General features: G+C 41.9%; 1 protein-coding gene across 7 annotated transcripts in view; it reads right to left on the bottom strand.

Annotated features, from left to right (window-relative positions):
• tcf7 (transcription factor 7) overlaps positions 1 to 15,672 on the bottom strand; it is a 346,414-nt gene that overhangs the window by 190,338 nt on the left and 140,404 nt on the right. For all 7 annotated transcript variants that reach the window (XM_060935781.1, XM_060935779.1, XM_060935777.1 and 4 more), the window contains exon 5: positions 12,650 to 12,737. In XM_060935781.1, the coding sequence (XP_060791764.1) occupies positions 12,650 to 12,737 (88 nt within the window). The remainder of the gene's footprint in view (positions 1 to 12,649; positions 12,738 to 15,672) is intronic.

Raw genomic sequence — 15,672 nt, 5'->3', positions numbered from 1 at the left:
ACCCATCATATACCTCTAGCATGGAAAACATCCCACATTAAGCCTATCCCTAAAAAGAAATGTCCTAAGGAACATAATGACTATCGGCCAATAGCTCTTACATCAGTGACCATGAAGTCACTAGAGAAAATCATAGTTCAACATCTAAACAGACAGATGGGGGGGGGGGGCTTCAAAACCCATACCAGTTTGCATACAAACAAGGCCGTAGCACAGAGGATGCAGTGGTTACACTGGTACACATCATATCTAAACATCTGGACAAACCCAACACTTATGCCCGGGCTCTTTTCCTTGATTTTTCTTCAGCGTTCAACACCATTCAGCCAAACATACTTCTGTCTAAAATGATTAAGTTTCAGATAAAGCCATACATTATCCACTGGTACTTTTCTTTTCTCACAAATAGGGTCCAGCTGGTGAAGGTAAACGACACACTATCTTCTCCCATTACCACCAATGTTGGAGTTCCCCAGGGTTGCATAAGCTCCCCTAGGTTGTTTACCCTGTATACCTCTGACTGTACCACCAATGTGCCTAATCAATATCTTCTCAAATACTCAGACGACTCCACATTAGTGACTCATTTCACAAAATCCGATGACCATACTCAGTACCAAAGCAATGTGGATTGGTTAATTGAATGGTGTGATAATAACTACCTCATCATTAATACAGTGAAGACCGAGGAGGTCATTTTTGGAAAACCACCCAATCTCCAACTACTTCCAGTAAAAATCCACAACTCAGACATCACTCAAGTCCCATCCTACAAATACCTGGGTGTCATGATTGACCAAAATCTGACATGGACCGACCACATAGACTTCACATGTAAAAAAAATACAACAGCGCATCTATTTCCTGCGAAGATTAAGATCCTTTGGAGTTAGTGCCCAAATAATCTTTTTATTTTTTACTTCTGTGATCCAGAGTGTTATGCTTTATTGCAGTACAGCTTGGTATAGTAGCCTCTCTGTTAAAGATAAAGCTAAACTCCAACACCAAATTAAAATCTGCTCTAAGATCATTGGGCTGCCCATAGCACACCTTTTCCAGGAAGCCCACAATAAGAGTATGCTCAGACTGGCCACATGCATCTCCACTGACGTCACACACATCCTACACCAAGAATATCAATTATTACCCTCAAATAGGCATGTCAGAGTTCCCTTCTTCAACCGCAACAGACTTAAACATTCCTTCATCTCATCTCATCTCATCTCATCTCATTATCTCTAGCCGCTTTATCATTCTACAGGGTCGCAGGCAAGCTGGAGCCTATCCCAGCTGACTACGGGCGAAAGGCGGGGTACACCCTGGACAAGTCGCCAGGTCATCACAGGGCTGACACATAGACACAGACAACCATTCACACTCACATTCACACCTACGGTCAATTTAGAGTCACCAGTTAACCTAACCTGCATGTCTTTGGACTGGTGGGGAAACCGGAGCACCCGGAGGAAACCCACGCAGACACGGGGAGAACATGCAAACTCCACACAGAAAGGCCCTCGCCGGCCCCGGGGCTCAAACCCAGGACCTTCTTGCTGTGAGGCGACAGTGCTAACCACTACACCACCGTGCCGCCACATTCCTTCATACATCAATCAATTCTTCTGTTGAATCTGCAGTCTTAAGACTGTATGTAGTGCAATCATTCAATGGAGAAAACTGTCCCCATGTTATGTATGTATGTATGTATGCATGTATGCATGCATACTGTACAGTACTGTATGTACAGTATGTATGTATGTATGTATGTATTTATACTGTAAGTAGGTCTGTGTCTTTTGTCTTGCTATATCTGTAATAGGCTGTGGGCTACTGTGGTCCCAGGCTCCATGTTTGTTTGTCTGATGATGCTATACGCTCCACATGCATGGCACTAATGTGCAATAGTCCTGTGATGTTATATGTATGTCCTGTCTTTTTTAAAACGAGTCTTGTTCTGGGATGCAAAATGAATTTCAGTGAAAACTGACAATAAAGTAGATATCGTATCGTAGTTTGTGTGAAATATATATGAAATCTCTGCCTGTTATGACATCCTGATCAATAAACAAAGTTACTCAGCAGTTACTCAGTACTTGTAGTTTTTTCACTTAGTACTTTTTACTCTTACTCAAGTAATTAATTGGACGACTACTTTTTACTTTTACTTGAGTAATATTATTCTAAAGTAACAATACTCTAACTTGAGTACAATTTTTGGCTACTCTACCCACCTCTGTATCTAAGATTTGTAACAATAGCTCATATATGGTATTCATAATGGTGGATAGTATTGTTAGAACCATTGTCTATAATAGTCTAGCAAATTTCAAGTCTCTGTTTACAATACTGAAAAGTGTTTCAGAACTTTCAGAAGTTTTTGTGCAAATATTGCATTTTCAACCATTTTGAAGGACACATTTAAAAAAGAAATAGTAAGATACAGCCTTGGTATGAGCAAATGGGGAGAAAACTATGTGGACTACATGAGAAATACACTACCCCAACGTGACCCCAAGAAACATTGAGAACCATGGGGGGGGGAAAGTCAGTAACATCACCAACAAACTCAGGGATGAAAGTATCACAATCCAGTGTTGAAAGAAGACTTCAGGAGCAGAAATATAGAGCCCATAACACAATATGTAAACCACTCATCATCAGCAGTAAGAACTGGAAGGCCAGATACAGTCTGGTCCATATGTATTTGGTCAATGACAAGTTCGTAATTTTGCCTCTGTACACCACTACAATGAATTTGTCTTCAGTAAGTGAAAAGCAAGCTCAAGTGGATTGACTGACCCAGCCATTTAAGAACATTCCTTTTTTTTTTGCCTTAAGATGTTTTTGTGGTATGTATTGGGTCATAATTCATCTGTACTGTGAAGCACTATCATCCATTTTGCAGCATTTTGACTGATTCCGTGCAGAAAATATAGTGCTATACACTTCAAAATTAATTTTGCCACTTCTATCAGAAGTTACATCATGAATAAACACCAGTGACACAGTTCCATTGACAGACATACATGCCCATGTCCATAGTGTTTGACAGATGATGTGGAAAACCTTGGATCATGAGCAAAAATATTTAGGTCTGGTTTACATATTGTGTTATGGGCTCTATATTTCTGCTCCTGAAGTCTTCTTTCAACACTGGATTGTGATACTTTCATCCCTGAGTTTGTTGGTGATGTTACTGACTTTTTTTTTTAGTACAAGTTAATCTTGGTTTCACATGTCCAAAGAAACTTGTTCCAGAACTGGGCAGGCTTTCTAGCAAAGTCTAATCTGGTCTTCCTTTTCTTGAGTGTCAACAGTGGTTTGCCTCTTGAGGTAATCCTCTGTGTTCATGAAAGCATCTCTTGATTGTAGACTTTGACAATGCTGCACCTACCTCTTGAAGAGTGTTCTTGATTTAGGTAGATGTTTGAAGGGTTTTTTCCTCACCAAGGAAAGAATTCTGTGATCATCCATGTTAGTTATCTTCTGTAGTTTTCCAAGTCTTTTGGTGCTGCTGAGCTTGCCAGTGCATTCCTTCTTTTTAGGAATGTACCAAAATTATTGATTGGGACACTTCTAAAGTTTCTGCTATCACTCTGATAAGTGTGTGTGTATGTGGGGGGGGGTTTCCCCAGCGTAATGACTCAGCCTCCTTCACTTGCATCGACACCTCTTTGGACCACATTTTGAAGGTTCCCATGAACAGCTGCCAAATGCAAATTCAACACTCGGAATTAACTCCAGTCCTTTGATCTTAATTTGCTATGAAAATGAGGAAACAAGCCACACCTGGGCATGAAACTGCTTATCAGTCAACTGTCCAATTTTTGAGCCTGTGAAAATGCTCACTATGTACAACCCCAAATCACAAAAAATAAAAAAACCTGAGACAGTATATTGATATGTTGAAGTTGGTCATTTATAAATAACATTTGATGTGTATTTCACTCAAAACAATACAACAGCACATTATTTGATATTTTATGCAATGATATTTTTTCTTTTAAATAACAATTATTTCAATTCTGATTCTTGCAACACATTTCAAAAAAGTTGGGTCGGTAAAGCATTTACAACTTTGTAATGTTGCCATTCCTTCTCATAGCACTTAAAAGATGTTTAGGGACTGAAGACACCAAGTGATGAAATGTTTCAGGTGTTATTTTGTTCCATTCTTCCTGCAAACAGGTCTTAACCTGTGGAGCAGTACAGGGTCATCGTTATCATATTTTTCATTTCAAAATTCGCCACACATTCTCTATGGGGACAGGCACCCTTTTTTCCCCCAGCCAACCCCATATAATGTCAGACCCTGACTTTTGGACTTGTTGCTGGTTATAGTCTGGATGGTCCTTTTTGTCTCTGGTTCAGAGCACAGTGTCCATTTCTTACAAAAAAGAGCTGGAAGATCATGGGTCTTTAGCTTTGGCTTGTGCCCTTGCCCTTTATGTACCAAAATCCGTCCGTACTCCTTAAATCATTTATTGACGTTGTGCACCTCAGAGGGTGAAATATCCAAATCCCTTCCTATCTTTCTTTGAAGAACGTTGTTTTTAACATTTCAATCATTTTCTCATGCATTTGTTGACAAACTGGAAATCCTCAGCCCATTTTTGCTCCTCAAAGATTAGGCCTTTCCTGGATACTGATTTTGTACCAAATCATGATTACAATCACCTGCTGACATCACCTATTTTAAATCACATCATTGTTTAACTATTTTACCTCTTTACTAGCTGTAAATTGCCCTGTCCCAGTGTTTTTTGGAATTTATTGCAGGCCTGAAATGCAGATGGTAGTGGTGGTGGCATCTGTTAGTCTCAAGAGACCATTGATCTGCACCTGGAGAGTCATATTTCAGTCAGTATTGTTACAACAGCACCTCCCGTGATTACAGAGGCCTATGCTGGAGTAACAATCATGGACACAACAACCACACTTGAAGGCAATGTCCTCCTGTGTTGCTCTGGCACTGTTCTTCCAGCAAGTTTGCTTCTTTTCAACAGCTAACCTCAACTTCTCATCCCTCTGTGTAGTTCCAACCTCTAGCGAGAGTGATTGCTTGTAATGTCCCCCCACCTCTCGACCTCCATGTTCAGTGATTTCATGTCTTTCTTGCAGACATCTTTGAAGCAAAGGTGGGGCTGCCCTTGCTCTCTCTTGCTAGAGGCCAACTCCCTGTACATTAGATCTTTCAGGATCCTCCCATCCGGCATGTGGTGTACATGGCCCAGCCAGTGGAGGTGGCATTGTTGGAGCAGGGTGAAGAGGCCAGGTATCTGGGTGCTGGTCAGGAGATCTCACTGTTGATGACTCTCTCAGTCCACTCGATGTCCAAGATGCATCTTAGGCTATGAAAGTGGAAGGCATCGAGGCTCTGCTCTTGTCTGGAGTAGAGGCTCCAGGTCTCGCTGCCGTAAAGCAGTGTGCTGAGGAGGCAGGCCCTGTAGACTGCAACTTTGGTGCACATTAGCAGCTTTCTGTTCCCCCAGACTCACTTCGTCAACCTAGCAAATGTTGAGGCTGCTTGTCCAATCCATCTGTTGATCTCAGAGTCTAAGACAAGACTGTCCATGATGGTTGAAGCAAGACATGTGAATTCATGGACTACCTCCAGCTTGTAGTTGTTGATATGATGGCAGGGGGGTGCTCAACATCTTGGCAAAACATGTTTGTTTTCAGGCTGACAGTCAAGCTGATGTCCTGGCAGGCTCTTGAGAAGCTGTCCATGAGGCATTGCAGTTGCGCTTCAGTGTGTATTGCCAGTGCCGCTTCATCTGCAAACAATATGTCCCTGATAACTACTTTGCAAAGCTTCTTTTTTGCCCTCAGACAGGCCAGACTAAACCGCCTCCTGTCTGATCTGGTGTGGAGATAGACACTGTCTGTGGATGTTCCAAAGGCATGATTTAGCATGACTATGTAGAAGATGCTAAAGAGGGTTGGGGCAAGCACACAACCTTGCTTCATGTTGCTGTGGATGTTGTCAAACTGAACTATACTTTTCATGTCTGTGTGAAAGGACTGAACTATCCTGAGAACCCTCAGAGGACAACCAATCTTAGTGAGGATTGTGAACAGGCCTTCTCTGCTCATCAGGTCGAAGGCCTTTGTGAGGTCAATGAAAGTGATGTAGAGTGGTTGTCTTTACTCCCTACATCTCTCTTGAAGCTGTCAAAGTGAAAATATAATGTCAATTATAGATCGTTCTGAACTGAAGTAACACTGAGATTCAGGATATACCCTTTCAGCAATTTTCTGCAGTCTGTTCAGGACCACACAGGCAAAGACATCCCAACAATGCTCAGCAAAGAGATCCCTTGTAGTTGTTACAGTTGCTTCTATCCCTTTTGTTCTTATATAAGGTGATGCTGGTACAGTCTCATGTCTTGTGGCACTGCTCCCTCTTTCCAGCACTGGCAAAGTAGTTCATGCAGCTGGCTCATGCACCTGGTGGAATGGCATCCAGGTCCAGGTGCTTTCCCAGTAGGCAGGCTATCAATGGCTTTACTCAGCTCTTCAGCAGTTGGCAATACATCCAGGTCCTCCATGACAGGCAAGCATTCCATGGCATCTAGCATGCTGTCCGAGATGCTGTATTCCTTGGAGGAGAGTTTGGAGTAATCCTCCTCCATCCATCTCTCCATCTGCTTGCCTTTGTCTCTGCTGTTATTGTTTTCAGTGGTGCTGACTTGCTCTGGGCTGGACCAATGGCTTTCCTGATCCCCTCATACCCTCCACGGATGTTACCCATGTCAAATGATGTCTGAATCTTTCTGCAAAGTTGCACAGCCTAGTCATTTACACAGCCTCTGGCTGTTTTCTGGGCTCTGCTTCTTGTTTTCCTTAGCAATTGCAGTGTTGCCTGGGTGGGGTGGCATTTGTGGTCTAGTAGTACAACACACTTTGCCTTGATGACAGTGGTGAGCTGACTTGAGTTCACTTCAGACCAATCCTGTGTCTTGTCCCATTTTTTCCCCAAAAGCCTTGAATGCAGTGCTGTGAATAGTGTCCCTGAGAGAGTCTCATCTCTGCAGAGCATCCCCTTCTGGTGGGTCCTGCAGTGATTTGGTGAACTCCACCACTTTGTCTGGGTGTTGGCCCTTGTTGGCATCAATGCACTGATTGCCTGGAACCTTGGCATAGTGGATCGTTTTTGGCTGAAGTAGAATATTGGAGCATAAACACTGACAAGAATGATAGGCCCATCAGATGTGTATAGCTGGAGTGAGAAAATGTGCTCTGTCCCTTTCTCACTAGGCTCTACCATCTTCAGCAGTGAGTTCTTCACAGTGAAGCCAACACCATACTCTCTGGTCTTGTCTGAGCCCTTGCCCTGCCAGAAGAAGGTATAAACTCTCTCACATAGGGTTCCTGATCCTGGGAGATGTGTCCACTTGGAGTCTCAGCATCTCATTGTTCATCACTGCTGTCTTGCATGTGTTGCTGATCTCCCGAAGGTCATCTGATATGGTCATGGTCTGTACATTCCAGCACCCCAGTCTGAGTGCTGGCTTCTTTCTTTGTCTTCTTGTTGTGCCTGGTACAGAGTTTTCAGTCCACAGTTCAGGATACTTGTATCCCAAAGCCCCATGCACCCAGTGGAGTGGGCAGACTGTGGCAGGACAGCACCTAATTGGCTGGGGAAAAAGCTAAAGGGTGGAGAAAGATTGGATCTGCTCATGATCCAAAACATGCAAACTCATCAATCAAGCATGGTGGAGGTAGTGTCATTGTTTGGGCTTGCATGGCTGCTTCTAACAGGCTCAGTAATCTTTACTGATGATGTAACTCGTGATTGTAGCAGCAGAGAGAATTCAGAAATCATTCTTTCTACCAGTTTACAGAAGAATGCATCCAATCTAATTGGGAAGTACTTCATCATGCAGCAAAACAATGACCCAAAACACACCACCAACACAACAAAAGAATTCATTAGAGGGGGAAAAAGTGGAAGGCCAAGTCAATCACCAGACCTTAACCCAATTGAGCATACATTTCACCTCCTAAAGAGGAGACTGAAGGGAAGAACACTGCAAAACATACAACTAAAAGAAGCTGCAGTACAAGCCTAGAAAAGCATCACATAAGAAGAATACAACAATTTGGTGATGTCCATGGGTCTCTGGCTTGATACAGTTATTTCAACCAAGAGATATGCAACCAAATATTAAGTGTTATTTACTTCAAGACTATCTGCTTCAATACTTTTGCTCACCCAGAAATTGAGTAGTCTGCCACCAAAGGTGCCATGTTCTATGTAGTTTAACACATCTAGATGTAAATATGAAGAAATGAAAGCTGAAATTATAGTCCATCATCTCATAGTCATCTTTAGATATCGAACCCAAATGTCTTCAGTGTATCGGAAGAAACAAAAAAGTAGCCTTGCTACTGCAGCAAGATTTTCAGTGGTGCAGTGGTTAATGCTATCGCCTCACAGCAAGATGATTCTAGGTTCAAACCTCATGGCCAACTAGGGCCTTTCTGTGTGGAGCTTGGATCCCTGTGCCTGTGGGTGCTCCAGTTTCCTCACATTGTCCAAACACTTGTGAATTAGGTTAACTGGCTATTCTAAACTGCCCATAGGTGTGAATGTGAGTATGATTGGTTGTTTGTCTCTGTGTTAGCCCTGTGATAGATTGGCAACCTGCCTAGGGTGTATCCAGCCTCTCACCCGAAGTCAGCTGGGATTGGCTCCAGCTTCCCCTGTGACCCTGACGGGTAAGCAGTATTGATAATGGTTGGTTTGCCTGAGTTAAAAAAAAAAAAAGGCAGCAAAAGAATTCTCAGGGTGTGAGAAATATGATTTTATGATCATCTGAAACTTAAATCAGGGATCCCAGCAGTAATTGAAAAAAATAGAGGAATGTAAGAAACTATCAGCAGGGGTCAAGAGGGCTGCAAGCCCCCTGAAGCTGTTGAGATTTTAACATTTAAAGATGCTATAGAACACATTTTTTACATAGATTTAACATAGAAAAGCAACAGAATTTAACAATAATGTGTATCTATTTGATGCCATATTTTGTAATCAATGACATACGTGGCAAAAAAATTGTTATTTATAAAAATTAGATGAAAATGTAGCTTTGAAGAATATACTTCTTCTAACCTGGACACTGTTCCGCTATCTCTTTTATGGACGATATCTTTTTTCCACGACATATTGAATTAAGTTCAACGCATTAGAAACAAAAGCACGAACGGAGTTAAAACACATTTTCTAGCAAATGGACGCAGCCATATTGTTTTCTCGTTCAGCAGGGCTATTCAATTAGTTTTCCATTTGGGCCACATTTCGAATCCAAGAACTTGAGGTGGGCCACAAATTTTCCGCGGTCATGAACAAGTGGTAATTTTTCAGTTTTCAAGTAGCCTACAAGGTCTATTATATTATATTTCATTTTTAGCCTTCAACTTAACATTGAATATTCAAAATGCACACAAACAACTCTCTTTCCCATCTCCTTTATTTAAAACAAACAAACAAAAAAATAGAACATTTATCTCAACATTTCTCATTGATATGCTTGTCAGGCTACTGATACTAAACAGAACACAGCTTTAGCCCACAGCTGCCGTTGACTTTAGTGAGAGAAGTGACATTTCTTGTTTTGCACAAGATCTGTGATGTTTGGTTCATAAGATGTCAATGCAATCGCGACACGTTGATTGAGAATGCATATGTGGCAGCGGGGGCGTGGTCAAGCACCGGTCTGTGACAGGAGGGCGGAGTCAGGGAAGGTAAGTGACAGAATCACTACACCTGTCGTTAATTCATGTGTTTAAGGAGAGAGAGAGCAGAGGGAGCTCTCTCCACAACTAGATGACTGATGTGTGTGCGTGTGGCTGAGTGTGTGTGAGAGAGTGCAGATATACGCTGAAAAGCTAAATAAAAGCGAGTTTTGTGAACTGAGTTCTGTCCTGTCGTCCTTCTGTGCTCCACCCACCTACACGAACTGTCACAGTGGTGTGCTCGTCCCGGGTTTCGGCACCACTGTGACAGTTCGTGTAGGTGGGTGGAGCACAGAAGGACGGCAGGACAAAACTTGCTTTCATTTAGCTTTTCAGCGTATATCTGCACTCTCTCACACACACTCAGACACACGCACACACATCAGTCGTCTAGTTGTGGAGAGAGCTCCCTCTGCTCTCTCTCTCTCCTTAAACACATGAATTAACGACAGGTGCAGTGATTCTGCCACTTACTGTACCTTCCCTGACTCCGCCCTCCTGTCACAGACCGGCGCTTGACCATGCCCCCGCTGCCACAGCATATTTGCTAACTATTTGCATTTTACTGAGTTAACAGTAGCTGGGAAATAATAAAAGTGCAAAATAACTATTATAACATCATCTATTTATTGATATTCGGTAAATTAAAATACATATATGAAGTTTTGGAGGGGGGCGGCACGGTGGTGTAGTGGTTAGCGCTGTCGCCTCACAGCAAGAAGGTCCTGGGTTCGAGCCCCGGGGCCGGCGAGGGCCTTTCTGTGTGGAGTTTGCATGTTCTCCCCGTGTCCGCGTGGGTTTCCTACGGGTGCTCCATTTTCCCCCACAGTCCAAAGACATGCAGGTTAGGTTAACTGGTGACTCTAAATTGACCGTAGGTGTGAATGTGAGTGTGAATGGTTGTCTGTGTCTATGTGTCAGCCCTGTGATGACCTGGTGACTTGTCCAGGGTGTACCCCGCCTTTCGCCCGTAGTCAGCTGGGATAGGCTCCAGCTTGCCTGCGACCCTGTAGAAGGATAAAGCGGCTAGAGATAATGAGATGAGATGAGAAGTTTTGGAGACTGGTGAATGGTATTTTACTTTTAAAGGTGAAGCATCACGTCGGCCGCATCCGGGCCGCGGGCCGCCAATTGAATAGGCCTGGCGTACAGTCTCGCGGTATTTACATCAATTTAACTTCCGAGTGTTCCCGAATGTCAACGAGAACAAACGAAGCTGACAAAAACATCGCTAAACAAGCAAACCAAATCAGAACGTATTCTGCTGGTCATTTTACTTAAACAAACATATTTTTAACGGATATACAAGAGATTTAAAAAAAAAATAAAACGCCACCACTTTGGCTAGAAAAATAGCGGAATTCCGCTAAATGGAGCACTTGCATGTGACGTTACAGCCAATCCAGATTGTGACAGACGCCATCTTGTCGGTCAAACGCCATATTTCCGCCTTCTACTTCTGGTTCTACTTCTGCTTTTACTTCTACCTTTTCTTCTGGAAAACCCTACAATTATACTACAACGGCTGCGGCTACAAGCTCTCCCTACCTGTGCACGTTTTTTATGTTTTTTGTGTGTATTTTTGCATGTTGTTCGTCTGTACCAGACTTCAATATCCACTACAACCGTATGGACTTACTGGACATTGGTTTCCAGCAGAAAATGACAGTTTGTAGTGATTTCCATCGCATGCACAACATTCCAGACGAGATAGCGAGACCAGCGGGGTCTCCGTGGATTGTTATCGGAAGCAAAGCGAAGGAGGCGGCGCCGGGAGCGGAAGCAAAAGCGAGGCTGCAAAGCCGGCCTGTTGACTCAGCTCAGAAAACAGCCACTCAAACCTCCACTGCTAAGCCTCTATCTCTCCAACGCCAGATCCATGTTAAACAAGACGGATGATTTGGAATTACAGCTGGAATTACCTTATTCTATTCTATTCTATAATCGGCTGGTCAGTGCTATACTCAATACTTAAGTGACTTATCCATCCAATGAGGATTGTTATTTTCTTGTTTACAAGATGCCACATCTGAGTCGCTGACAAATCCTGAATTTCTGTAAAGATAACTGTCCAGAGATTTATAAGCAGGCAGTGCTTCACCACTGAACAGCGAGGGAAAGTTAATGAGGTAATTATACACGTCTGGGTATTCCGCTGGCAGTTCAACATCCACTGACACGGTCGTGAAAACTCCGTCCGGTAAGCCATAAGGGTCACTAATCTGTAGATCGTTTATTTTAGACATATATCTAGTTATCTGTTCATTAGAAAAATGAGCCGTGTAGTCTGTCGGTTGAAATTGATCCATTCTGTACACGAGTGCAGCAGTATTCAGCTGTGTTTTTTACCGACAAGATGGCGGCTGTGTACTTTCCGGTCACGTGACTGCAAGATCTCTATAGCGGACGTCTGGGATCCCTGTTAAATGAGTGGTAGCAGCATCAAGCTATGGAAATATTTGTTAGGATTTGGGACTTGAAAGCTTGTCAGAATCACAGAGAAGATAAACTGATCAAAGCATGTTAACATCCTTGAAGAAAATTAACTCAAACAGCATTTATGAACTCAGATTGGGGCGAAGGTTCACCTACAAAAATGATGACCTTTGTGAAAAAAATATATATAATCAAATTTAGAAACAAATGAGGAAAAGTGAAGTGATCTGAACACTTTTTGAATACATTGTATAGGACTATATTTCATATAAACTATACATAAATATATATGCATTGTATATTTATACATCAGCCACCAAAGACATGTCGAGGACATAAATAATGTAGCTACTGAATGTAAGATACCTGACTGACAAAACCCTGGGCTATTAATTTGTCAAAGGCAATGTAATTTATGGTGTAGATTATTTAGGAAATGTTAGCTGAGATACAAAATAAGATACTTAGGACTTACCAACCCATGGATGGGGCAATTTGGCCAACTCCTCCTGAAGGCAAGGAATAGAAGCTTGGGAGATCATGAGACTGATGTCTGTGAACACCTGTGACATACAATGACAGATGGTGGATGAACTGATGTTGAATCATGATAAAAAAAATTGTGTTAACTTAGTAAATATTTCCTAAGAGTGGGAACCTACTAAGATGTTTGGCTAATATGGTCAGTCACATTTCATCCTTGTTGGGGAGTCATTAGAAGAAAAGGAGAGCCCCCTGCTATAATGCAAGTGTGTGGTGACCAAGTGTGACTGATAGTCACTGGAATGTGTGACTAAGTCATGGTCAACTGAACAATTTTCCAATGAACAGGAAGGTTTGAAGGATATCAAGTTTCAAGATTCAATTGGGCATGTGCATTGGGATTCTTACTTGGTTCAGCCTACCCAGTTACAGACAGTACAACACAGACACTACAACTCAGGACATACTGTAACATACTGGAAGACGAGCAATGTCAAGATTCAAGTATCAAATATCAAAAATACTACAAAAATATAGCTCAAGCAGCGAGCTGTTCAAGCACACCTCGCAAATAGCACCAATGGCCAGCTCTTGCCAAGATACATATAATACAAAAATTCCATATACACATAAGTACACAGATGCAGGACACCACATTTCAGCTCAATACAATTTACAGGTACATTTCCTGAGAAAAAGTTATCTGACCTGAACTCTGCCCTCTTTAAATGACCATGCCCCAAACTTTGCATATGACCTCCGAATCGTCTCCTGTACATACCTTTCATGTGTCATGTAAATCTGCATAAGCACTGATGGGTTACAGCTTTTTAAGTAAATTTGACTCCAGCTCATTAATATTAATTGACATTTGGTGGCCATCATGTTTACAAATCACAAAATGTTTTTGATAATTATTGAGGCTCACACTCTGCTGATTAGTTTGACATCAGAGACGTGATGATAGGTCAAGAATTCTTTTGTGAAAGACTAGTTCACCAAAGTAGGTTTTCAATCAGTGGAATAATAATTTTGTTTGTAGGACTCACTATTCATGAGTTATGGGCCAAATCGTAACACCCTACAGCTTAGTGCCACCATTAGGCTGACTGGGCCCATTTCATTTGTCTGAGTAGAGGGAGGGAGTAGTACCTACTGACTAAGTTGCATGTCTCTTTGGTCTGCACACTGTGTCTTTTAGGAAGGAAAAAAGGAAGGCCTAAAATCTCCATTAAAGTCAAACAAAAGTGCTGTTTGCCAATCACTGCAAGTGCCCTAATGTGCCCTCTGCATGTTTAACTTAAAAATAAAAACTTATAACAATTTTTGCATTAAAAGTTATGATATTGTTAAAAATAGGCTTACCTAGCAACAGCCATTTGCACTGAAACTGGATACAGATTTTTGATAGAACCAGATAGCCTGTGACATAACTGGCACACTAGTATGCCGTTAACTTTTGTAACACAGAACTATCAAATAAAGGCTTCTAATTCTAAAAAACAAACAAAAAACAAACAAAAAAATCCCCAGGCACCACTGTTTCTCTCTCTCTCTCTCTCTCTGTGTTCACTGCTTTAGATGGGTTAAAATGCAGAGAAAGAATTTCACTGTGCTATAATGTACATGTGACAAAGGCTTCTAATGCTAAAAATCTAATCATAAATTTTCTGTAACCATGTCATTTTTATTGGCAACAAAATATGTGAATCAACAGACTTCACATTTATGAAGTTTAAATCTCACTTGGCTAGATAACGCATATGCAGTACTGACACAGATATTAGTAAACGATGTACATTGTCATAGCAACACGATTCTTGCCATCTAAAAAGATAGTTTTTATTGACTGAGAAAATCTAACAAAAGCTTGTCACATAAAAATATAATAGGGTGACCAGACGTCCCGGTTTTACCGGGACAGTCCCGATTTGGGGTTGTGTGTCCCAACTCCCGACAAAAGTCTGTTCGGACACGGATATGTCCCGGTTTTCGCCACTCGCGACATTTGCGACTGAGCAGTGTGGGAATCATTAGCAGAGAAATGTCTGCATTTACTATTTTGATGAATTGACGGGAATCGCAAACTTTCCTGGTTACTGCCCCCTGGCCCTGTGGCATGGGTGTTTATTTAGCCACATTATTCCAGACAACAGAACAGGTTGCCATGCAACAATAAAATAAACATTAACTGGCTCGAAATGTTCTTTGTCTAGCAGCTAGCAGCAGTAATGCCGCAGCAATTATGCCGAAAAGAAAATGTACCTTTTCCAAAGATTTACAGGGCACCTACCCCTTCCTCCGAGAGGTGCAGAACAATGCGCACGAAGCCTACTGCACACACTGTAAGTGCTTTGTTCTTGTACTGAGTTGGGCAGCCTGTGTTGCAAATGCTGTGCGCTCCTGTGGGGGCTTTCCTCGGGCTGTCGCCCCTCTCCTCCTTTACTGCTGTTTTGTTTGAGTGTATATTTTACGGAAGCCGTGAGAGGCCCTTCATATAATCTTTTTTTATTCACCTTGTTATCCCGAGATAACGACATAATTAATTCAGGATCTCGAGAAAACAACACAACTAATTTGAGATCTTGAGAAAACAAAACCGTTATTCTGAGATCTTGAGAAAACAAAACAATTATTTCATGATCTCAGCTGGATCACTGTATCTCCGTCGGTAGAGACGAAGCCGGGCCAGTCTTCTGCGGAGGTGCCGTGGACTAATTTTGAAATTATCCATTATTAAAAGACTTAATGCAATCTCTCCCTGTGTCAACCCCTGATCAAAATATTGCCTTATTAGGTGATCGATTATTCCAGACATTCTATTGACCGTCAGCATATCACAAGTCTCTTGGCGCACCTGAATGAACCATTTCTCAGCTGTTTACTCGAGATCATGAAATAATTGTTTTGTTTTCTCGAGATCTCGAATTAGTTGTGTTGTTTTCTCGAGATCCTGAATTAATTATGCATGGATTAAAGCAAAAAAAAAAAAATGATTTGACTGAAAATTTACGG

This window comes from Neoarius graeffei, chromosome 12, assembly GCF_027579695.1.
Source record: "Neoarius graeffei isolate fNeoGra1 chromosome 12, fNeoGra1.pri, whole genome shotgun sequence".
Lineage (NCBI taxonomy): Eukaryota > Metazoa > Chordata > Actinopteri > Siluriformes > Ariidae > Neoarius > Neoarius graeffei.
This window is presented reverse-complemented; position numbering and strand designations above follow the sequence as displayed.